The sequence below is a fragment of the Centrocercus urophasianus genome, unplaced genomic scaffold (genome assembly GCF_019232065.1).
Source record: "Centrocercus urophasianus isolate 14NV4802_14NV808 unplaced genomic scaffold, USGS_Curo_1.0 seq_13, whole genome shotgun sequence".
Lineage (NCBI taxonomy): Eukaryota > Metazoa > Chordata > Aves > Galliformes > Phasianidae > Centrocercus > Centrocercus urophasianus.
Window position 1 is genome coordinate 7037474 of NW_024884475.1, and position 24266 is coordinate 7061739.

Below are 24266 nucleotides of genomic sequence, written 5' to 3' on the forward strand. Positions count from 1 at the left end.
GAGGGGAGGTAGAAGATTATCCCTTCCCCAGACCATCACACTGACTTGCATACCAGTCTGGCAAACACTCACTGAGTTTCCAAGCGTGTCTGCAAATGTTTGTTTCACAAGAAGCCAAGAATGACAACACCAAATAAACCAGAGGGATTTCTAGTATCTCACCAACTTGATTAATAGCTGCACTAAATCATGTCATGTTTCTAGTGTTCTATCAAGTACGGTAAGCATGCTAAGTTGGGAACATGCCTTTTTATTATCCGTTACATCTAGACCTTTAAAAAGCACTATTGCTTCTAGAAGATTTTTCTCCCAGAGTTCGTGCCCCCAGGTTCACATCTTTGTTCAGAGTCCAAAGTCCCTGTTACAAACCCGGTGATAAAAAAATCCTTGAAAGTAAATACAAGTAAAAGACCTTATTTGGACCTGATTCTGTAACACATTTTAGACTAGGGAGTTAGCCAGGTGTCTGGAGTCCCAGTTCCTTGGAGCAGTTCCTTGGGGTTCCATAGGCAAATGTAGTGCTGAAGAGTGGATTAAGAGAAGTCTTTAGATACATCTAAGAGACAAACATGTATAGACGTAAGCTACTAAGCAGCAACAAATTTGCATTCAAACTTTCTTGATAGTTCAGATAGAATGTTCAGATGTGAACTTGGGGTTCAGCTCTTACAGCTCTTGTTGCCCTGTAATTTCAGTGCTGTTAGAGATGAACCAAGTGGAATGTTGCTTTACAAAAGGTGAAATGTTAGTTCTGCATTGAACTTTGTATGTGCCATTCTGGGTGGACAGTGGGTACAGTCAGACATCTGCAACAACCATGGCTCCTCTGAAGACTATAGCCATGGCCTCCTGCTACATATATAGAATCACAGAACCTTTTGAGTTGGAACCTATAAAAGTGTCCTAGTCCAACTCCCCTGCAATGAACAGGGAAATCTACAGCTAGATCGTGTTGCTCAGAGCCCCATCCAGCCTGACCAATGATGACATCTGAAAAGTAGGATTCTCAGCACTGCTATTCCAGGAACGTAGAGGTGTACAAAGCATGGGGCTTCGTCAGAATGGCTTTTTGCTAAACAAGCTGTTTAAACTGTTAGGTCACATGACTCTAAATCTTCTCTTTCCAAAATTCTGTCTTTAATTGCAACTTGGCCCTTTAAAGGAAAGAATGTGGATGCAATTTATATGTAGCAAAAGAGGTTAAATAGCTTCATATTTGAGTTTACCTGCTGCAGCAAGGAAACTCCAGGAGCAGTTGCATCTTTGTTTTTTTCCATGAGCCTTTGACATTCTATAGCTCACCATTACTGTAAACTCTGGCTTCTGTATCCTTGGAGTCACCTCCTCAATGTTTAATGAAGTTAAAAGTCCTGATCAGAGAGGCAGAGACATCAAATGAATACTCAGAGATTTGGAGAGCTTCTATATGTTTTGCATCTTGAGGTCATCTGTGTTTATGTTGGTTGCTTTCTGTATTAATTCAGGATTCACTTTCCATATCCATTATTTCCCCTGAACTTGTTACAAACAAGCATTCTATCCAGGAGTGCAGCGCAGTGGGTCGGACTGAGACATGGGTTGTGCTTTCTCTTCCTGCTGCTGAACAACCAGTAACTCTGGACATACATTCAGAAAAAACAACTAGAATGAAGGCATAGTGCAGAATGAAAAGGACTGACCAGACATGAGGCTGAGCATATTTTCTACTCAGTTATTGATGGAAAATGTTGGGGGCTAACTCAGTTGTAGTCAACCATTTCTGTTCTGATGGCCATGCTGTCCCCATAGCATAGACATTCAAAATATGTTAGGGTGAGAATTATGAGCTTTGTTGTTCTTAGTTATCTTTATGGGTTATGTAGCAATTGGTAAGATTCTGCAGACAAGAATGCAGTGTTTTGAGCTGATGGAGTCTCTGGACCTGAGTGGTCTGGCACAGGGGACAAGCGCATCAAGACTAGATGGTCATTATGGTCCATTTCAACCCAGGCCATTCTATGATTCTGTAATTCTGTGATTCACATCAGAGCTGTCTCAACGGATGCCTTCTAAACTCGTTATTCTAATGGAGATGCCACCAGTGCAGCAGTGCAGCAGTCAGCAGGTTTCATTGCTGTTATTACTGTGAAAGCGTCTACAGGCCCCCATTGTAATCTCAGTGTGTTACATTGCATGGGACTGTTTATGCACTGGTCTTAATTTCTTTTCAAAGTAAGCTTTCAGTGATCCTTGAAATGGCGATGTACAGTCTGGCTCTGAGGTCCATTCATGCTGGTCAAGAATGCAGGAGTTCACTGGTTGCTCACTGAGTTGTAGGGTCTGGTGATGGTAACACTTGACCATGGAATTGATGGTTTCATTTCTTCTTCCAGTTGCGACACCAGCAGTGGAGCTTGGTGATGGAGAGCGTTGTGCCATCAGATCGAGGAAACTACACCTGTGTTGTGGAGAACAAATATGGCAATATTAGGCACACGTACCAGCTTGATGTTTTAGGTGAGATTTCATTGTTTTCCCTCAGCAGCTGCTTTGCGGTGATGTTGAACAGGCGTATGATAGGATGCAGGAAGCAGAAGCCAGGTTCCCTTCCCAGATAACTGGTGCCAAGAGAAAGCCTCCTTTTGACCAGCAATTCCATTTCAGATGGTGATGAATAAATTATGTAGCAGGCCTCGAGAGAAGGAAAGGTGTGAGTGGGGCTGAGATTTCTATTCTGTTCTTTGTGGTTTCTCTTTGTTTGGTTTGAGGAGCACTGGCTGGTAAGGTGGGCAGGATACCTGAGATGACACTCCCAGTCTTCACCTTTTCTGCTGAATAGCAAGGAATTCCTCATCTGGAACAACTCCTGCCAGATCACTGTGAGCTGCTACCACTGAGCAGCGTTGTCTCTTTCCATCATGAGCACTGACGGATGCAGAGAGGAGTCCTTGCTGGAAGGAGAATGGATGAATTCACATATTCCTCTTGTAATTTTTCAGAACGGTCACCCCACCGACCAATCCTGCAAGCAGGACTCCCTGCCAATCAGACCGTGGTGGTTGGGAGCAATGTGGAATTTCACTGCAAGGTCTACAGTGATGCCCAGCCTCATATCCAGTGGCTGAAACACGTGGAAGTCAACGGCAGCAAGTATGGACCTGATGGGACACCCTATGTCACAGTGCTGAAGGTTGGTGCTCACTCCTTCTGTTTACTCTCAGGGCATCCCTTCCTCTGCCTTGGTCTCAGTGTTAGAGAGACCAGCTACACTGTGGGGTTATTTCTCAGAGAAGCCCACTGTCTCGTGGCAAAAGACATTAGCACTGAGTAAAGGTTCTTGTCATCAATGGAAGCCATAAAATTTTATAGATATGTTCATAAATAAGGTGTAGACTAGCAGTGCAGCAAGAACCAGAAGCTCTCAACAGAATATGCTCAATACCACTGTTCCTAGAAGGGTGATTATTATTTAAATCAGATTTTTGTGAGCTCCGGGTTTCATTTTATATGATTGTTTCATGTCTATGAGAAAAAATAATGAGAATAAGCCAAGGATCACGGTTGGGATTGTTCTTTTCTTTAAGCCTGTGCAGTGGAATACTCTGCTTTTGGAGGGGGAACAGCAAAAATGTCCTAATGTCAATGTTCCAGACTCTTCTGTTTGCCAGAGATAACACAACTACTGTAGTGGCATAGATAAGCAAAGTAGTTGCAAGGGCTGAGGAAACTGTGAGAAATGCAGTATTATAAAAGGGAAGCTGTCAGATTGCATTTGACCTAAAATTGGAAAAATAACCCTTTTTACTGCTTCAGTGGAGGTATTTTCAGGGCTTATTAAAATGAAAGGTTCCCAAGTAAAACACATTCTTTCCTTTTCCAAGTACACTGCAGCGCACATGTACTAAATAATGCTCAGCTCCCGGCACCTGAGAGCCAAGAGAGCCTTGTTCCAGCCATGAACATTTGTGAACCATGCTATTATCCATGCTCAGGAAAGCCTATATTTTATTGAGCAAAAACTCCACTTTGCAAATGCTTTCTAGAAAGGGAGTTTCCAGGTTGCAGGCAGAACAAAGCCAGAAAGTCTGGTTTCTCCTGAGCCAGTGCAGATATAAAAGTAGGCAAAAAAACTTTGGACTTCTAAACCCCCCTCCCCCTCTTTGTTTCATAATTGAAGGCATCCTGTGCTTGTGCGTATTAGAATAGTGCCAAATCCAGTTTTTCTGCCTCTGGAAACAGATTCTGTCCTTTCAACTTATAGCTGAGGCTCTCCTCATGGACATCCCCTGTGCACGGCCTGCTGCACACACCCTTCTTTCTCTTTGTATGAAGTTTTGTTGTTTTTTTATTTAAAACAAACTTATCAGACAGCATCTACAAAACTGTAACTCAGCCAGATGCATGATAATAAAAGCCAGAGACCCTGGAAATAATTACACAGATTGAAATAACAGATTGGTTGGAAGAAATGGCTGGAGACAGCTCTTCAGGATTGGCAGCAGGCGCTTCTCGCGAGTTGATAAAACTTTTTATTTTCTGTCTGTGTCTCCAAATGTGTTTGAATTATGCATATTTGAATTTCCCCCTGGTTTCACAGCCCAGCAGCACGCTCTGAATAGCTGCCTGTGTCACATGCCATCTTGCATAGTCTCCAAACTCCGTGTGTGGTCCCCATGGGATAAAGTGGTACCTTTTGGAAGTTCGCAGAGCTGCTGCGAACAGTGCCTTGTGTCACAAGCACAGGCTCCCATTTTGCTGTGGCAAAGAACATATAAATAGTCCATATAAATAGCGTTTTAAAATTACGTTGGAGCGGCACCGGGGTGGCTAGGTAATTAGAATTGCCAAATACCTCCTCTTCTGTGGACGCATTCCTCGAAGGGGAGCACAGGCAGGAGTTTAAAAGCAGAAGTTTTGTTTGGTTTTATTTTTGCTGAATAGGACCAGCACACGTCTATTTACTACTTCTGGTTAATCAGGAATGCTTTGAATTGTGTTAATGCTGGCATCAGCACTGGGGCATGGAGCATTTCCATTTTGGGATGCATCTTTTGTGTACCAGTCCTGGGCCTCCACAGAGCTGTAGCAGGCCCAGCTTTGCAGGGATTCTTTTCTGGTTTTTTTTTGGTATATGTGCTTATTTTTTTCAAAACAAAAGATGATCTTGCTGTCATCTTCAGGCCCGTCCTTTGGCTGCATGGACTTGTTGACCTTATGTCATGCAGTGCTTTTGCTTTCAGGCAGGATCCTCTTTAATGGCCTTAAACAAAAAGAGGGGAGATTTAGGTTAGATGTTAGGAAGAAATTACTCAGAGGGTGGTGAGGCCCTGGCACAGGCTGCCCAGAGAGCTGTGGGTGCCCCATCCCTGGAGGTGCTCAAGGACAAGTTGAATGGGCCCTGGGCAGCCTGATGCAGTGGGGGCAATCAGCCCAGAGCAGGAGGTTGGAGCTGGATGATCTTTAAGGTCTCCTTCAGCCTTAGCCATTCTATGATTCTGTGATCCTGGCCTTGCTGCAGGATCCTGGTAGTGGTCCTTCTGACCACAGCTTCTTGAGAAAGGGCCTCCCACTCCCAGCAGTATGGTGCCTTCAGAGAGATAAGGCTTCTTTATCAGCCTGCCTTTCCCTCCTGCTTTTGGGAGATTTACAGGAGCTGCTAAGGAGCAGTTTGTATAGGAGGAATATCTCAGTCTCCATCAAAGCAAGGAGAGATGCCCAGCATGTGAAATTTCCCCATAAATCTAAATTGAGAACAAAACACACCCCAGACCAGATGGATAAATTGAATGCTGTACTTTCAACCCATTTTTCAAACAGCTCAACAATACCAAGCCATCACCTGCGCCAGTTCCTGAAAGCTAGGGCTCATTTGTGATCAAAGGCAAGCCCTTGTTCTTTGCAAAACACTAAACGCATTCCAATTTCAGAGGGAGGCTGGCAGCACAGTGCCCAGGCTTTGTCAAAGGCTAAATTGCACATTCTGCACTGAAACATGCCTGGTTTAATTATAAACAAGGCAGCAACAGCAGGGAGGCACATTTCCTCACTGGTCAGGACAGACAGACCTTGCAGCATGTGAGCCTCAGTGATGAGATCAGGTCAAAACCAGTGGTGTTTGTCATCAGGCATGGGCACAATGGCTCCATATTGATGCCACCTCTGGGTTTGGCTTCCAGTAACCTATGAGATTGATTTTAATGGGCTGAGAGCTGCACTGGCAGGATCAGGCCCTGAAAATGGAAATCACTGAGGTGAGGCTGGAGAGCATAAGAACAAAACTGGGAAATGCAATTGGTGTATTTTCATTTCCAGGGCTGAAGCTGATACTTTCCTAGAGTTTCCCCAAGCTACTACTGAGGCCACCCAAAGTATTTGCTTATTTTCAAGCAAAATACAAACAACTGTTTAGGAACAAACTGATGTGCAGTTGTGAAAGCTTGGAAGAAGAGAAGTAAAACTCTGCTTAACAGTCCGAAGCTTGTTTGATTTATGTGCGCCACTTTATTTAGTAAAGAAGAGGCTCCTATAAGCAGTGGAAAAAATTACAGCTAATTTCTGAAAGGCAAAGTCAGCAGCGAGTTTCAGACCGCCACTGCTTATATTTTGTTTCCAAATTCTATTTTGGAATCTGATAATTGAAACAGTATTTGCCGAGCCGAGTTGCAAACACAAATCTCTGCTTAAGCCCTTTCTCTGGTGCTCCTGTCTGCGGAGTTATTAAGGAACTGCTGTAGGGTCTTTACTATCAGATGGAGAGGTGGGAAACTGTTCTGTTCTGGGAAGAAATGACATGTTCCAGCAGCAGGAACACCAGCGAAGGGCAGAAGGGTGACCTGTGTGTGATTTGGGGACTTCTCTTCTTTGCCCAGGTCCTGGGTAGGTTGTTCATCACAGGGTGATGTTGGGATATTGCTACAACCAGGAGGAAAATAGGCTTGAACAGTCAATCCTAGCTAATGTAGGTTCGATTGAGGTATTGTTTGGTTTACTGAAGTTCAGGTTTCTGTCTATTCCTGCAGTCTTGGATCAGTAAAAACGCTGAAGCCGATGCTAACCTAAATCTGTTCAATGTGACAGAACAAGATGAAGGAGAATATCTGTGTAGAGCCAACAATTTCGTAGGCATAGCCGAAAAGCCATTTTGGCTCCACATTCGCAAACCAAAACCAGGTAAACCACAGACTCTGTCCCAAGGCCCTGGCAACTGCAAGAATGAGCTGTAACATTTTAAGAAGCTAGTGATTAAAATTACTATTCATTTTGTATTACACCCTGTCAACTGACAATGAATGGCTTTATCTTATTTTCTTGCTATTTTTTTTTACAAGAATGTAACGCCTGTACAGCAATTGCCATGGAAAAATTCCCACAATAGAATGACTGTCAAATTTTGCTATCAATCCTTCATGCTTTTATTCCTTTCCCTTCCTTTCAATTGAGTGCTGATAACAGAACTGCATGCTAATTACCTGTGACGTTCAGCATTCTGGAAAACCAAGCTGTTGCAAGGTTTTTGCATCCAAAACTGATACAGTCACTGTGGACTGTCTTCTGTCCCTTGGAGAAGTAATTGGGAAATAAGTCATATATTGGCTTGTACAAGCAAACACGTTAAACGGAGAGCAGCACAGGATGCTGAGCTCTCTGGTGTGTCTCCAGCTGTTCCTGGGGTGTTTGACACCTTCTTGTGATCTGTGATACTATGGTATCAGAAGCTGGATAATGGGTTTGAAATGCTCATCCCGAAAATCATTCTTTAAAAAAAAAAAAAAAAAAAAAAAAGGACAATGCAATATTCTTCAATGAACTCAATGTTTGTGTGTTCATCTGATCAGCACTTGAGTCTTTCCCCACTATCTCTCCCTTCCTGTCTCGTTTCCTTCCATCTTTCCCTGTTACTTTTCCTCTCTCCTACCTTGGATTAACCCTACTAACCAAAGTCAGTCATATTGTGGGGGCAATTTTTCATTTGGATGCTTTTGCTTGCATGCTTCTTTAGTGGGACAGAGTAAGAACCTGGTGAAGGGAACTTTTTTGCTTTTGACTGCAGGTTGCAAAGGGGAATGAATGAATATATGTGGAAGATGGCCAATAGAAAAACAACAACAACAACAAAAAAACACTTTAATCTGCTTTTGAAATTTGCCTGTGGTGTCCTCACACTTGCTGGGAATGTGGCTTATTCTCTTTGTTTTCCTTCTTTCTATATGTGTGTGTTTTTTTTCCCCTTAGACAGCAGGTGTTAACACAACGGATAAGGAGCTAGAGATTCTGTACTTGCGAAATGTTACTTTTGAGGATGCTGGGGAATATACTTGTCTCGCAGGGAATTCTATTGGGTTCTCACATCACTCTGCTTGGCTGACGGTGCTACCAGGTATTTCCTTCTGTGCTGGCCTCTCCTTCCCTCTCCAGGGTGCTCTGACATTTGCTTTAGAGATGCCAGGTTCCTGCAGACATGTTACCCAAGGAGGACCCTGTCTGTGATTTGTTGTGCCAGTGGCAAATTGGCACAGCAGAAGACCCCTGTTGCATATTCACAGCTGACAGATTTTGCATTTCATAGAATTATAGAGTCATTATGGTTGGAAAAGAACACTAAAATCACCTAGTCCAACCATAAGATCATCTAGTCCAGTCATTTCATCCCAGGGTTTAAATTCTTACTGCAATAATGATACAGAATGGTGTATATCTTCTTAGATGGTGATAACCCAGAGGTGCTCACAGCCTCTGCATTAGGAGGCTGTCATTAGATACCAGAATAGACACTTTGGCTTCATATGCTGCCAGTGTACTCAGTGGGAGAAGAAAACTCCTCATCAGATGGTCCATGGCATCTAAACCCTGCACATACAGTGGATCATTTTATGGAGAAACCTTCCTGTTCAACTCATATCTCAACCTAAAATCAGATGCACAGCTGGTTGGTATGAGTATACCTATCCCCTCTTTTAGCATTATTTCTGCTTCATGGATGAGCAGGCCCAGACATTGATCTTAAACAGGAGGTCCATCAAAGTTATCCATGATCAGAGCCCAGGAGCTGTAGCTCCCAGTGCACCAAAGGCCATAGCTGAAAAAGATGAAAGCTGTTATAGACTTGAAATCTGAGGCCCGAGTGACCTCAATTTTGTGATCCTTTCATATGCAAAGCTCTCATTGACAATGAAGTCAGCACAGAATATGCAACAGGAGTGGTCTGCCTTCAAAAGGGGTTCAGGGCTGTGCCTTCACCTGCAGGATCTACCTCCAGCTATGGGGGCAGCCCAAGAAAGTATGAGCAGTGTTAATGTGGAAGCTAAGTGGGTGCTGTGCCTTGCAAAGGCTGTAGCAGCAGCCCTGAAGTGTGTTCTTTACTGAAAAGGCACCCAGATTGGCTTGCCCAGTTGTAAACCACACTTGTGTCTAGCTCACAAACACATCTATCTTGAGGTGTGTTTAACAACAAGGAACTTTGGCATCTCTAGTCTTCACTTTGTCTGTGTGGGTGATTTGGTCTTAAATACTTCTCCTGGGTCTCATGCCTGACCCTCTGCAGGTAGGATCTGCTGGTCTTTTCTCTGTTCATTTGCCAGCTTTAAAATAGCTAATCTGATCCTGGTTCTGCTTCTGCCATCCACTGGATGAGAAATCACTTAATTTGGTTAGAGCACTAATATCTCTGTTATTTAAGAATCTCCTCAACCTGTCTCATTCAACCATTAGATTACTTTTAAAATGTATGAACCCATGCCTCCTATTTAAACAAATTAAAATGGGAAGGAAGAAAATCAGCTGAACTTTATAATGAAGTCAGCCATGGAGAAGGACAGCCATCTGTGCAGCAGCAGGCTCCAAAGCACTGCCTTCCACAGTAAAGAAGGAGCAGGATCCAGCCATCCTGGGGAACCTCTGCTTGTGAACCCCTGCCCTCTCTAAGGAAGGAAATGGAGCAGAGATGCTGTGATCCCAAGAAATCTGGAAACCCTTCCCCATCGTAAGAGATTGCTGTCTGGCACATGGGCGCACCTGAGCACGTGCAGCCTCCATGGTCACCCATGGCTGTTTCTCCATGTGCATCTTGGACATCAAAGACCTGATTTGGAGCCTGCTGCTGCAGGTGGAAAAGCTCCCACTGATTGCAAAGCATAGATTTAAATTGAGTTAGCAAGCTAATCATGCTGGCATGACTTCATTGTAAAGTTTTCCGTTGCTGACTGTTCCTCTGATGCTGATTCACCTTTAGGGGACAGAAATCTGGTTTCATCATGGCCCTTCCTCTGTCCTGAAGTGAGCAAAGTGCCTGTCCTGAAGGGAGCAGTTGAGAATTGCAGCTGAGCTTTGCTGGTCCCAAAAGTGCATTGATGGAAGGTGACCAGCCACTGCTGATGGGCTCATGCCATCACCCTGCTGGCTCAGCCACCTCTCCAAGCCATACCCTCCAACAGAACTGAATTTTCACAAAATAATTACGTAGATAACTTCTGTGAGGCTTTTTCCTTTCATGGTGCATAACTCCTGGCTGCCCTTTGAGCCCTTTGGTCCTTCAGAGCAGGCACTGATCTGATGGAGATCATCATGGGAGGTCCAGATGTGCTCACCGGAGGGGACAGATCAGCAAAAGGCAGCGAACCCCCATCCTGCAATCCTTGCACATCCAAGGCAGCCCATAACATGGTTTGGATGTGTGGAGAAAGCAAGATGTGGTTCAGTGGGACAGACACATGAAGGTGCCTTCAGTCTAGAGCAGTGGTTTTCAACCTGTGGGCTGAAGGCTGTACAGCATTATGTCAAAAGACAGTAAAAGTGTCCCAGGGAAAGGCAAATCAAAATAATGCTTTAGCTGCAGCTGCATGTGGAAAACCACTGGCCTAGGAGGGTCACCTCATTGGAGTTAGTCAGAATGTTTGTGTGGATAAGCAGGTCCTCCCCACATTCTTTGTGCTGTGTGTGTGTGGTTATGGACAGGCAGTGCTGGCCCCACCTGACCGCTGTCTCTTGTCGCCCTGCAGCAGAGGAGCTGATGGAAATGGATGATTCAGGCTCAGTGTATGCTGGCATTCTCAGCTATGGCACTGGCTTAGTCCTCTTCATCCTGGTACTGGTCATTGTGATTATCTGCAGGATGAAAATGCCAAACAAAAAAGCCATGAACACCACCACTGTACAGAAAGTCTCCAAATTTCCACTCAAGAGACAGGTAACAGAAAGTAGATACAAGATTCCCATTCCCCCCTATGTTCATTCCTTTTTTTTTTTTTTTTTTCCCTTGCCATTTTCTTTATAGGTGAGAAACTCTACCAGAAGGGCATTGTCCAAGAGCAACATAATTTGGCTGCAGTGTAGGAGTTTATTGCCCTTTTATTCATTTATTTCCATTTCAGTGGAGCAGTACCTGGTGGCAGCTGCTTCAGGTTCATGAGCAGCTCCTAATGCTCCCAGTACACTTGTGGATGTCACAGAAAGCTGGTCTTGCTGGGGAATGGTTTGATGCTGATAGAGGGGAGCAAGAGGCTGTTTTCATTGAGGTAATTAGCAAACTGGAAACCATTTCTCATAGAGAAATCTATCCTCCATATAGCTAGAGATCATCTTCCTCCATGTAGCTAGAAATGCTCTGCCACATGTAATTGCAAAGGGGCTACAGCAAAAGGCACTGTGTAAAATTACATAGGGAAGTACACAGATGTCCCAGCTTTGACTTCAGGCATGTGGTGGCCATTTACCATGCCAGAAGAGAAGTCACCCCATAGCCGGTCATACATGTGTTTGGAAGCAGGCAGAGCAAATTAATTCACTATTGTGCAGCTGCCAAGACTTCCTTGCAGGAGAGCCCTGGCTCACCTGTCTCTGCTTTCCACCAGTGAAGAACCTGACCATGTTTGCCTAGATCAGCAAAATTTTGCAAGGGTGGGGGGCAGTGCCCATGTAGAAATTACCAGAAAGGCGTCAGTATAGAGAGCTACTTCAAAACCCCCCATCTTGAGCACATTCTCACCTGCTTGGGATACAGTTGGCAATAACACTTAATTTGCTCTACCCAAGCAGGTGTCGTTGGAGTCCAACTCTTCCATGAATTCCAACACACCTCTGGTTCGGATCACTCGTCTCTCCTCCAGCGATGGGCCGATGCTGGCCAACGTCTCTGAGCTGGAACTTCCTCCAGATCCCAAGTGGGAATTGGCACGCACTCGGTCAGTCAAACCCACCAGCAGGGTCCCCACGCTTCCTGGGAGTGTCACCTCCCCAGCACCTGCTAACACACCTGCTTGTTCTTCCCTCCAGCCTGACCCTGGGGAAGCCGCTTGGTGAGGGCTGTTTTGGCCAAGTGGTGATGGCAGAAGCAATTGGGATTGATAAAGACAAGCCAAACAAGGCCATCACGGTGGCTGTCAAGATGCTAAAAGGTATGGGGAATCTGTGGAGGGTGGAGCATCATATTGTGCTGGGGTTTCCTCTCTTCCCCTGTCTTTTAAGTCCTTTGTACAAACAGATCCATAGAAGAAAGCAAGAAGAACCACTCTTCGCTTCACTCATGTAGCCTTGGGGTGTGGGCTGTTTCCTTGGAGAGGATGTAAAGGTGTAAATCCCATCAGGAGAAGGGAATGGGAATTAACTCAGTTCTTTGCCAAGGGGTAATATGATCACAGAGAAGGAGGGAAAGCACTCTCACTTCTAGCCATTTCCAGGAACTGGTCTGCTCTTTACTCCCCCCATAACCAAAACTGGCTATTGTAACAGCAGCTTGTGCAATACACTCAGCTGGAGTTTACAGAAATTCAGCTGCCAAACTCCTTCTGCCCTCTCATTGAATAGCCTCAGTCCAAAAGTGATGAGAGCTGGAAGGGAGCCCAAAATGGGGAATGCGCAGGACGCCTCCATAGGAGTCCTTGTTCCTCATGTGTAGACAAAATGACTAGGAGTTCCAGGAGTTCAGCAGGAGCGGGCAGGGCAGACACTCTGGCAGTGTGCAGCCCAGGTCTGAGGTTACACAGGGTGACATTTTTTGCATGAAAACATTTCTTATCAGAAAAAGATTCTTTAGATTTCTTTCGGTCCATTCTAAAGTTGTTTTTGGAGGCAGGAACATTTCTATCTCTTCACATCAAAGCATTCATTTGAGGAGATTTTCCCCATTTTTCTTCTGTAAAAAATGTAGTTTTCCATGCAGAAAAATACATTCTTTACACTGTCCCCCATCCCAGCTCTGACCTTCCTGCAACCTTAACTCTAAGCCCCTGAACATAAGGGAGGGAAACAGTCATAGAATCATGGAATGGCTTAGGACCTTTAAAGATCTTCTCATTCCAACCCCTTACTATACAGGGGATACTATGCAAGAAAATGATGCAAAATACCCAAACTGGCTTTTTTTCTTCAATATTCGTCAGGATGAAACAGAAGATGAACAGTGTTATTGATTTACATATGGGCATTTTTCTCATATCTAATTTCACTTTATTCCTTTTTTTTTTTTAACTTTTTTTTTTTTTTTTTTGTGATAGTAGTTTTTGTTCTTAATTTGAGACTTCTTCCCAAAAAACAAAGAGTAAGATGTTTTGCATATTTGTTCCCCATCAGTCTCTGCATGGCTATGCCACAATTGTATTAAATGCTTAACAAAACATTCATTTTGTTCCTCTCTTGCTTTCTGCAGATGATGCCACAGACAAGGATCTTTCAGACCTGGTCTCTGAGATGGAAATGATGAAAATGATTGGGAAGCACAAAAACATTATTAACCTCCTCGGTGCCTGTACACAGGATGGTATGTGTTGGCAGGGCTCAGGGAGCTGTTCTACATTCCTGCATCCACAGCATTGGTCTTAGTCTACTGCATGGCTTTCTGGAGCTATTCTTGCCCTGGATAGGAGCAAACCACTGTATTTGATCAGTGCTGAGAAACTTTTCCTTCTTCTGGCTTGCTCACAAATCAACTGTGTGAAACTTGTCTGGGCCCTGCTGATGGCCAAATAGCTCCTGCCTGTTTCTGATGTGGTTTGGCTTGAGTTGCACCTTTCCCCGATGTCCACCTTTGTGTCTTTCTCCTTTTCTCATAAGTTTACAGTTAGGTCCTGGAGTTTTGTGATTGTTTAATTGCTGACTGACTGTCTGAATTTACCCAAAAGATGAGATTTAGGGTTCAGCCTTGCCCTATGTCTCTTCTAGCTGCTGATGGTGCTCTTGCTTGCAGGACCACTCTACGTGTTGGTTGAATACGCATCGAAGGGGAACTTGCGGGAATACCTCAGGGCACGTCGCCCACCTGGCATGGACTATTCCTTTGACACCTGCAAGCTGCCCGAGGAACAGTTGACATTTAAAGACCTGGTTTCCTGTGCCTACCAGGTGGCCCGGGGCATGGAGTACTTGGCATCACAGAAAGTGAGTTGAGAAACCTCAGCTGATAAAAACATTGGTCATAGAATCACAGAATGGTTTGGGTTGGAAGGGACCTGAAAGCCCACCCAGTTCCAACCTCCTGCTGTGGGCTGATTGCCCCCCACTAGATCAGGCTGTCCAGGGCCCATCTAACCTGACCTTGAGCACTGTAGGAATGGGGCCCCTATAAATCTCTGGGCAGCCTGTGCCAGGGCCTCACCACCCTCTGAGTAAAGAATTTCTTCCTAACATCTAACCTCAGTCTCCCTTCTTTTAGTTTGAATTAATTTCCCCTTCCCCTATCATTATCTACCCATGTAAAAAGTCAGTCCTGCTTGCAAGTTCCCTTTAAATACTGAAAGATTGCAGTTGAAATCTTCTCAGAGCCTTTTCCAGGCTCAAAAACCCTTGAGAGGAGACCCATGTATTCAAAGACATGTAGTGCTGTTTGTGTGTGCAGGACAACCTCAGGCTTCTCCCTTTGGAGGCCAGATTTTTCATTACTAAGGATCTTAATGTTTTTGCAAAAGGCTTAAGCTGTAGCAACCTGTTCCTATGTGCAGGCTACATCCATGACACATGCGGCTGAACTAGTCTTGCTGCCACCTGCAGACCCTTCAGCATCTGCAGAATGCTAACAAAAAACACAAACGGCCCAGGCCTTGGTGCCTGCCCCCAGCATTTCAGCATCTGCCACTTGTAGAATTAATTTATTTTCAGATCAGGGCTCAGTCAGCAGTGGTTAGGGTGAACATCATGCAGAGTTGCGAGATCTCACCTTGGAAAGCACTAACATGACTTCAGTGTCAGGAGTTCCATGTGCCCCGACTTTCCCCCCCCAACTCCCTTGTGAGATTGCTGAAGATAAAGGACACCTGAGAGGAAGCCAACATCCCTCTTGCTGCATACGTGTTTGTGGTTGCAGCCAGCATGTGTAGGCTCATTGCAAGCAGAGATGGCAGTGGATTTGGCACATCCGTGCCCACGATGCTTCCTGGGGAGTGCTTTGTTGGCATATGACTGCAGTACATAGTGGTGGTTCACAGTGGCTTAAAGCCCTTTCTGCACAATGCTGGCTACTTTAACTTCTTAGATAATGATTATGATGTATTTTGGGTAAATTGGGAATATTTTAATTAATTTGAGGATTTTTACTCCAAATATCAACCAGCACTCCTCTTTGTGGAGCAAATGCATTAGAGACAAATTAGTATACCAGTAGGCGCCTACAGAAGAGGAAGGTTTGATTTCTTACCCATGCATCCCTTTTGGAGAGAAACGCTGCATGGCTGTGTCAGTGCTGAGGCTTCTGATGAGGTGTTGCTAAGAGGTGGCTCCCACTGAGCATGCATGATGAGGCGGTGACACAGAGAGCCAGGAATTAAGCAGTACTCACAGCTTTATGAGCTTGAGAGTCAATGAAACGGCAGCTCATAAACCACACATTGCTGTTAGATCCAGGCTCAGGCAGCTAACAAGCCCTTATTTATTGACTTGCTCACCTTTCACAGTGCATTCATCGTGACTTGGCAGCCAGGAATGTGTTAGTCACTGAGGACAATGTGATGAAAATAGCTGATTTTGGCCTTGCTAGAGACGTTCACAACATCGACTACTACAAGAAAACCACCAATGTAAGTACTGAACTGCCATGCACATGCAGCTTTCTTTCTCTCAAGGAACTGCTATCCCTGCAGGAAGTGGCCCTCACTCCACATCTCCCGAGGCAAAAGAGGCTTATGGGAAAGAAATCTGCTGTAGCCCACCTGGTGAAGAGCCATAGGCAGGCTGGTCCCAGTCATTCTCCCACCATTCATTTTCTTCCTGACAGATGTTGCAGGTGCTAGCAGCTGGTTGAGAGATTGATACCTCTGTCAGATAGACTCTAGGTTAAGGAAGCCGAGATTTTTACCAAAGAGAGCCTTTTCTAGCCTACTGCTCAGCTGTTCATAAACGTCCCAAGGAGCCAACCTTTGGCTCCGCTAGAACCCTTTTGAGACAAGTATCCCTTTTTTGTGTGTTTCTGGAGCTACATGGCTTTCATGTATTTCTCTCTGCTTTTTATAGCAGCTCTATGGCTCCACTATCAAGGGTGAGGATTCCCAAAGCAGTTTAGATTTTCTGTAGAGTTTAAGATCGAAGAGCAGGAGAGAAAACCAGTGTCATGGTTCACAGCCCTACAGCAACTGTTGAGTTCAGAGCAGCCCATGATACATCCCTCCCCATCACTGCCACAGTGCAGAGCATGAAGCATGTCCCAGCATTCCACAGCCTTATAACTGCAAGGAGTCTAAACGCTCTGCAGGATAAATGTTCTGCAAAGCTCACTAGCCCATACTGATCCCTTGCAGTATCATAACATGATTTTTAGAAAATATTGGGAATTTTTATTCCAGCTAAGGTGGATTTCCCCTGTTTGAACTGCAGCGTGTAGCTGACAGTGTAACCCCATTTGTGCACTCTGCTTATGTCCCATCTCTAGCTGCTTATCCTAATGAAATGAAGGGTAAGAAAGAACAAAACTCTCCTGTAGCCAAATTACACCTCAGCCTAGCAGCAGTCCTTTCTTGGACTTCAGGGGCTGGTAAAACTACTATTTGTTGTCTCTTTTGTCGAATGGGATAGGCATGTTTATAACCCTGATGCAGAATGGTCCCCTGGAAACCTGGGATCAGGGCTCTTTTTCACTCCAGTGGGATCAAGATTTGATTCTTGGAGGATCTGGCCCTGGTGAATACTTTCAGAAATTCCCCTGTAGTTCAGCCTAAGCAGGATTTGGGCTGTGCATCACATTGTTTCTTCCAATCAAAGACATGAAAAGTGTTGTGCCATGCTCTGCTTCACTGCTAGGTGCATATGAGAGCAATTGGTGCAGTTCCCATGCTAAGATTTAGATGCTCTGATATGTTAAACTTGCTTTGGCAGGGAAGTACAGTTCTCTGCAGAGAGCATTTACCACAAAGATTGTCAGCAAAGATCCAGGGATCAAATGCTGTAATCTGTTTACATGTGGCCACTACTGCTTTGCGCAGTGACCGGGAAGACAGATGTGATTGTTAATGAAAATGTTTCAAACTGGATTAGAAAAGAAGATTCAAATGGTGCCGTTGTGGCTGGGGGAATATGCTGATGGGATGTTCCCATTGTCTTCCTAATCACAGGGTCGGCTGCCTGTGAAATGGATGGCTCCAGAAGCATTGTTTGACCGGGTCTATACTCACCAGAGCGATGTGTAAGCATTATCCACATTTGAAAATAATAATAAAATGACAGCAAAATAAGCACTATCCCAAAGACAAAGTACTGCTAAACTCAAGCTCTGTCCAGGACACCGGGGGATGAAAATGCAAATGAATCAATTCCAGGCTGCAGCTTTGCACACGTGGTTCTGTTTTACTGTTATCGGTTGCTTTTAACCAAGGATCTCTAGCAGCTAGTAAGCTGTTGAAAAATTACTGGAAGGCAGGCAGGTATTTCTTGTGTGGTTTATAGATGAGGAGATTCATTCTGCAGGCTGCTGTCTTAAAGACTGCTCTTTCGTTTTCCTGACTCAAAGGGAAAGCAGAACAGTCTGGGAAGCAGTTTCAGCAGTTTTCATCGCATCTGAACTTCACACAGACCAAAGTAGCTCAATATGCATACATTTTATTTCAATATTTGGTTAATAATGGTTTTTTTACAGTAATTTAGCAGACAGGCTGCCTGTTCCCCAAGGCTTGCCGCTTGCAATTGGACAAATGAATCATTTCTATTTCTGTAAATTTCACATACTTTGGCTTTATTGATCTTAAATCATAGTTTCCATGCTTAGGTAATGCTGCATGGGGCATGACAGATAAATCAAAGCTAGAAAATGGGAGAGAGAGCATGCCTGAAACAGAGACAGATAATCCCTGTTTTTAAAAAGAAAATGAAGAAGGCAGAAGATATTTTTGAAAAGAGGACTTTTAACCAGAGCACAGCTGCAGGAGTGGAGTGTGTAACATTAGTGCTCTGCTGATTTTTGTTGGGGTATTTTTCTCTCAGCTTGGCCAGTGAAATGAGTGTTGTAACAAGCAAGTTTTGGTATCAGCTTGCACAATTAGTGGCCTGTGGTTCCAAGCCTGCGATTCAGTGAAGCTGTGCATGAATAATTTGATTTGTTCCATTCAGTGGAGCTGGTGGAAGACCTAACAAAGAGCTGGGGGTAATAGATGGGCTGTCACCTATCTGATTAAATGCTCATTTCAATTTCAGACTTGGTGCCTGGGATTTCTTTGCTATTGAGTTGGATCAGCAGAGATCTCCAAGTAACTAGTAAAAATGGCCTAGGCAATTAGTCATGCTATTGATGACTTTGTTAGCTATGCATGGCTGCACAGAAATAAAGCAGAGCAAGGGGAAGGGGATACTGGGGGGATAGGGGGGTGAATGTGGAGGGAAAAAAAAAAAACAAAACACCAAAAAAACCCTCATTGAATTTTAAAGATCCTTCTTTGGTTTCCAGCTGGTCTTTTGGAGTGCTACTATGGGAGATCTTCACTTTGGGAGGGTCTCCATACCCAGGAATTCCTGTTGAAGAACTCTTCAAACTCTTGAAAGAAGGCCATCGGATGGATAAACCCGCCAACTGCACCCACGACCTGTGAGTGGAGAGGGGTGACCCTTTCTCCCCTTCCCACTCCCCCTTCCCTCTGTGGCCACAGACTGCCAGGGCCATGGCCAGGCCCTGCTTTGGGCAGTTGGGGTGTCACATTTCTTCCTCATTCGTTGGGTGGCAATTTGGTGTGCAGATCTTGGATCTCATCCTTAGGACAGGCCCTCATCCTGCTTTCAGACCAGATGCACACATGAGGTGAGGGCTCCACAAATCCCTCCTCGCATCCCCAAAGTAAGGTTGCAGTCTCACACCCTCCTTGCCCCACGCCTCAGGGACGCCGTCTTTGGAGTTACGGACACAGCCCATTTTGTATCCCAGAAAATGACATAGTTATATTCAGTTCCTTCCTCATTTCTTCAGCTTCAGTGACTCCTCAAGCCAGCCTGAGTGGAGAAGGCTGTGCCTACCCATGCTTGGAGGGGAATTGCAGCCATCCCCTCAGCACTGGGCTGCCTCCCTGCTGCTCCTGACATGGCAGTTGGGGGGCTGGGCTATGTGGTTCCCCTCGCCCATAGCTTTTTTCTCAGGCAGACAGAATTCTAGGGGTGAGCCTCACAGTGAGTGATGAGCACTGCCATGGGTGACAGCCCACCTTGTCTGTCATCTTCTTCCTGGAAAAGCTGGAGAGTTGAGCAGAGAAAAACCTGATAAGGTTCAACAAGAGCGAGTGTAGAGTCTTGCACCTGGGGAGGAGTAACTGCATGCATCAGTACAGGTTAAGAGATGACCTGTTGGAGAGGAGCCAAATGGAGAAGGACCTGGGTGCCCTGGTGGACAGCAGGTTGGCCATGAGCCTTGCAGTGTCACCAAGACAGCCAACGGTAGCCTGGGGTGCATTAAAAATAGCATGACCAGCAGGTCAACTGAGGTGATCCTCCCCCTCTACTCCTCGCTGATATGACCACATCTGGAGTGCTTTGTCCAGTTCTGGGCTCCTCAGTTCAAAAAAGATAAGAGGTAATCTAAAAATAGTCCAACAAAGGGCCTCAAAGATGATTCAGTGCCTGAAGCATCTCTCTTATGAAGAAAGGCTGAGAGATCCAAGGCTGTTCAAGCCTGGAGAAGAGAAGGCTGAGAGGGATCTCGTAACTGTTTATAAGTATCTAAAATTCAGGAGTCAAATGGATGGGATTAGTCTCTTTTTGGTTGGCCCAGCAACAGGACAGGGGGCAATAGGTGCAAACTGGAGTGCATATCATGTTTGATACGGAGTTCCATATGAAACATGAGCAAGAACTTTACTGTGGAGATGACAGAACCCTGGATAGGTCATGGAATCTCCTTCTCCGAAGCTTTTCAGTAACCACCCAGATGCTTTCCTGCTCAACCTACTGTAGGGAACCTTCTTTAGCAGGGGGTTGAACTTGATGATCTCTGGAGGTCCCTTCCAACCCCTGTAATTCTATGCCTGGTAGGTACATGATCATGCGGGAGTGCTGGCACGCCATCCCCTCGCAGCGACCCACCTTCAAGCAGCTGGTGGAAGACCTGGAAAGAGTCCTTACCATGACATCCACTGATGTGAGTGTAGTGTCGGTGTGGGAATACAGGGTGAGGTGGCTTATCTCCAAGCACACTAACGGGTCTGTCCCCCTTCAGGAGTACCTGGACCTCTCGGTGCCCTTTGAGCAGTACTCGCCCGCTGGCCAGGACACCCACAGCACCTGCTCCTCAGGGGACGACTCGGTTTTTGCACATGACCTGCTGCCTGATGAGCCCTGCCTGCCCAAACATGCACCCTGTAATGGCGTCATCCGCACGTGACGGCCCCCCTGGACAGACGGATGGACAGACAGGCAGTGTGCCCACCCTGGCGCAAGTGCAGAGCGCCGAAGACAAACCCATAGTGAAGGATGTTTCCATTAAACTGCTCAGTGATGCCAGAGGTTTTTTGTTATTGAGCTGTTCAGGGTAAAAAAAAAAAAAAAAAAAAAAAAAAAAAGAGTTAAAACAATTTTTTTTTTTTCCCCCATTTGCTGTATAAAAAGTCAAGAAGCACTGTTTGGCCTGAAGGAACTCATCTCTTGCCAAGATGATCTATCATGTATGATTTTTTTTATTTTTTTTTTTCTTTATTCCTAAGCAGAATGTTAAATCTGAGGGCACTGCCCTCCCGCCTGCGCTTGCTGAGCGCCAGAGTAGCCAATCTGTGCCTACAATACAAAGAAGAGGAAAAAAATCTTCCTTTTTTTTAAAAAAAAAAAGAAAAGAAAAGCTAATGAAAAAAAAAATGTAAAGAATGTAGAAATTCTTTGCTTATGCAATCTGTACATGAACCTTTTTGGTGGAGCTGAAAAGCCACGTTGCCTGCAGGGATTCATATATTTATAGAAATATCTATATTTTTGTTGTCGTCGTTTTTATAGCTTCGTGACCTTATTTCCCAGCTACATAGAAGGAATCTTTTTCAGAAGAAGAAAAATAAATAATACACAAATCAAGATGGAGGAAGAACTAAAAATTTTTTAAAAAGAGACAGTCGAGTCATCCTATAGGAGGAGAGCACTGCCTGGCCACTGGCCATGTCCCGTAGGGATTGCACACCCATGTGGCATCTGGAGCTGTGTCCCAACCTACAGGAAGAGCCGATCTGGGGAAAATCTTGCTTTTTGGAGACGGGGGTTTGCATACTTTTGCTTTCAAAGGGCAAGTTGTAGGGGAGAAACTCCTCCAGCCCTTGGCACCGGCGGTTTGGCTCCATCTACATGCAGTGACTTGGAGAAAGAAGTTACGGGTACCTGTAGGCAAGAGCCTTTAACTTATATCAAAAAGGTTTATTCCAGAGAATCTGTGTATATATCTATAAATATATCCTGTATATATATAAATAAATACATAGGGAAAAAAAAAAAAGAATGTATAATACTAATTCAACATAAAGCAGTACTGAGAGAGTCTCAAAATATGAGCATTGCAATCTAGGATATACTGATCTGAGTGAAAGAGAAGAGTTGTGTTTGTTTTATATCTTCACAGTTTTGTTTTAAAAATTGTACGTTAACATGTATATTTGTAAAGTTATTTATAGACATTAACATATCTGTTCTTTGGTTTAAATAGCATAGTGTTACTGTAAACTTTAAATTTCACCGAGTTTAAGGGTGGTTTTTTTTTTTTAACTTATTAAAAATGGAGAAAAAGTATATCAATCAAGTTTTTCTTTTGTGTTTATGGGAAATATTGAAAGAATGTATAGATGTACAGTCCTTTAACAAATTACATTTAATGTTTTATATATATATTTTATATATATGTATTCATTAAAAAAATATTAGTTTATCCTGGATTGCAGTGAGCAAAGGTAAGTTTATTTTTCAATACATCACCAGTGGTTAAAACCGAACAAATAGCAGAGAGATGGTTTTTATGTATTTCAGAAAAAAGAGGGCCAAGATTTCTTCCATCACTTTAACCACTGTTCATTACTGGGGCGTGGGTGTTTATTTTTCTATTTTCGAATGAAGGTATTCTTTGTGGTCCAGTCAATAAGTAGCACGCAGCAAAGCAACGTGTTGACTTTGGATGACGCGCATTAATTTTTTTTCCCCCTGTGCCTGTAACGTTGTATTTTGGGTTTAAGAAATACCATACGGGCAAAATAGCAAGAGGAGTGACGTTGTTTGCAGGGGAGATGCAACGACTGCATATTTCTTTTGCATTTAACACATTGAAAAATGCCAGTAATGCCTAGTTTTCTGTTTTCGAAATGCTGTGCTTTTTTTGTTCCTGAATGTCAGACAGCAGTGAAAAAAGAACCTTCACGTGGCTCAAGCTGACAAGGGGGGAGGTGTTGGGGTGGGCTTTTTTTGTTGTTGTTTGTACCTTTTTTTTTTTTTTTTTTTCCAGAAAACTTCATCTGCTATCACAAAGAGGCAAGGAGAAATGCATCCTGAATTCCTCCTTTACATTTTTCTCTGGTGCACATTACATATCAACGTTTCAGAATAGCAGGATGGCAGCATCTCATTTTTAACTTTTATTTTTTTTTTTTTCCTTCTTAGAGCCACAAAATCCTTATCCTAAAATAAATAATTTATAGTTTGAGGTTATTTCAATGGAAGTTTGAGAAGGTAGATTTCTATAGAATTTTGTTTTGTTGGGATAAAAAAAGAAAAAGAATTTTTTGGTATTTTCTTACAAATGTCTGCTAATTGTGTACATTCCAAGTACTCGAAGCGTTGTGTTTCGTGTACTGAAAAAAGAAAATGTACAAAACTGTGCATGATTTCAAATGTTACTAGATATTATAAATATATATATAATTTATTGAGTTTTTACAAGATGTATCTGTTGTAGACTTGTTGACTTAACATTTCTTATTCAATGCTTATATAGTTTTATAGCCTGGACTATTATCTTTAAAAGCTTAAAAAAAATTAAAATTCCAATTTTGTTACATTTTATACTGTTGATGTTACAATCCACAGGTTTGCATAGCGTGATTTTTCAACAAGCAACTCTGTTCAGTTTATTTTAATAATGTACTTCTGTGCCTGACAGCTGCAGCTGTCGAAGGTGTGAGACAAACACTAAATAAAACTATTCTGCTTTTGTTAACATGGCAAACTTAATTTTACAAAAATAATAATAATAATAATAATAAACAAGTTGTTAAATTCTGGGGTTTATTCCCAGTTGTGAGGGTCCTTTGGAGAAAAAAAAAAAAAAAAAAGTAGAAAAAGTAGCCCTAGCACAAGGGCAGGGTTTGCTAATGAAACCTGGGTTTATTCAGAGCAGGAACTCTCCCACTAAGAGAATGGTTTCTGGGAAAGATTGCATGTGAGCACACAGAGCAGGCACTGTGAGATGGACACACAGGGCCCCATCCTGCCCAGCAACCAAGGGGCAGATGCATTTGGTTCCTTTGTATTTGGGAATGTGGAAGGGAACTCTAATCTGTGTTTTGCTGGCAGCAGATGGAGTGCAGGGGGTTGCTGCAGCTCAGGAATTACTGGCCATATAAAATTAATAGACTCTTATGAGTGATTCTCTGAGGTGCTTCCCAGAAACCTTTTAACTTTTGCTTTCAGGTCTTATGGGGAGTGGCTGAGGGAGCTGGGATTGTACAGTCTGGAGAAGAGGAGGCTCAGGGGAGATCATATCACTCTCTACAACTGTGTGAACAGAGACTGTAGTGAGGTGGAGGTCAGGCTCTTCTCTCAGGTAGCAGTAATAGGATGACAGAGAATGGCTCTGTGTTGCACCAGGGAAGATTCACGTTGAATATAAATAAAAAATTCCTCTCTGGAAGAGTGGTGATGCATTGGAACAGGCTGTCCAGGGA

At 43.9% G+C, this 24266-nt stretch overlaps 1 protein-coding gene across 4 annotated transcripts in view; it reads left to right on the forward strand.

Annotated features, from left to right (window-relative positions):
* Positions 1 to 23539, forward strand: part of FGFR3 (fibroblast growth factor receptor 3) — a 50912-nt gene extending 27373 nt beyond the window's left edge. Inside the window, exons 5-17 of one of the 4 annotated variants that reach the window (XM_042811513.1) lie at positions 2373 to 2496; positions 2979 to 3169; positions 6999 to 7149; positions 10974 to 11167; positions 12010 to 12155; positions 12247 to 12368; positions 13619 to 13729; positions 14156 to 14346; positions 15855 to 15977; positions 17505 to 17575; positions 18830 to 18967; positions 20398 to 20503; positions 20582 to 23539. In XM_042811513.1, the coding sequence (XP_042667447.1) occupies positions 2373 to 2496; positions 2979 to 3169; positions 6999 to 7149; positions 10974 to 11167; positions 12010 to 12155; positions 12247 to 12368; positions 13619 to 13729; positions 14156 to 14346; positions 15855 to 15977; positions 17505 to 17575; positions 18830 to 18967; positions 20398 to 20503; positions 20582 to 20746 (1833 nt within the window). In that variant the 3' untranslated portion in view covers positions 20747 to 23539. Of the gene's footprint in view, positions 1 to 2372; positions 2497 to 2978; positions 3170 to 6998; positions 7150 to 8211; positions 8357 to 10973; positions 11168 to 12006; positions 12156 to 12246; positions 12369 to 13618; positions 13730 to 14155; positions 14347 to 15854; positions 15978 to 17504; positions 17576 to 18829; positions 18968 to 20397; positions 20504 to 20581 lie in introns of all 4 variants that reach the window. The other 3 variants (XM_042811514.1, XM_042811515.1, XM_042811516.1) reach the window with 3 other exon arrangements.
* Positions 23540 to 24266: the final 727 nt, after the last annotated feature.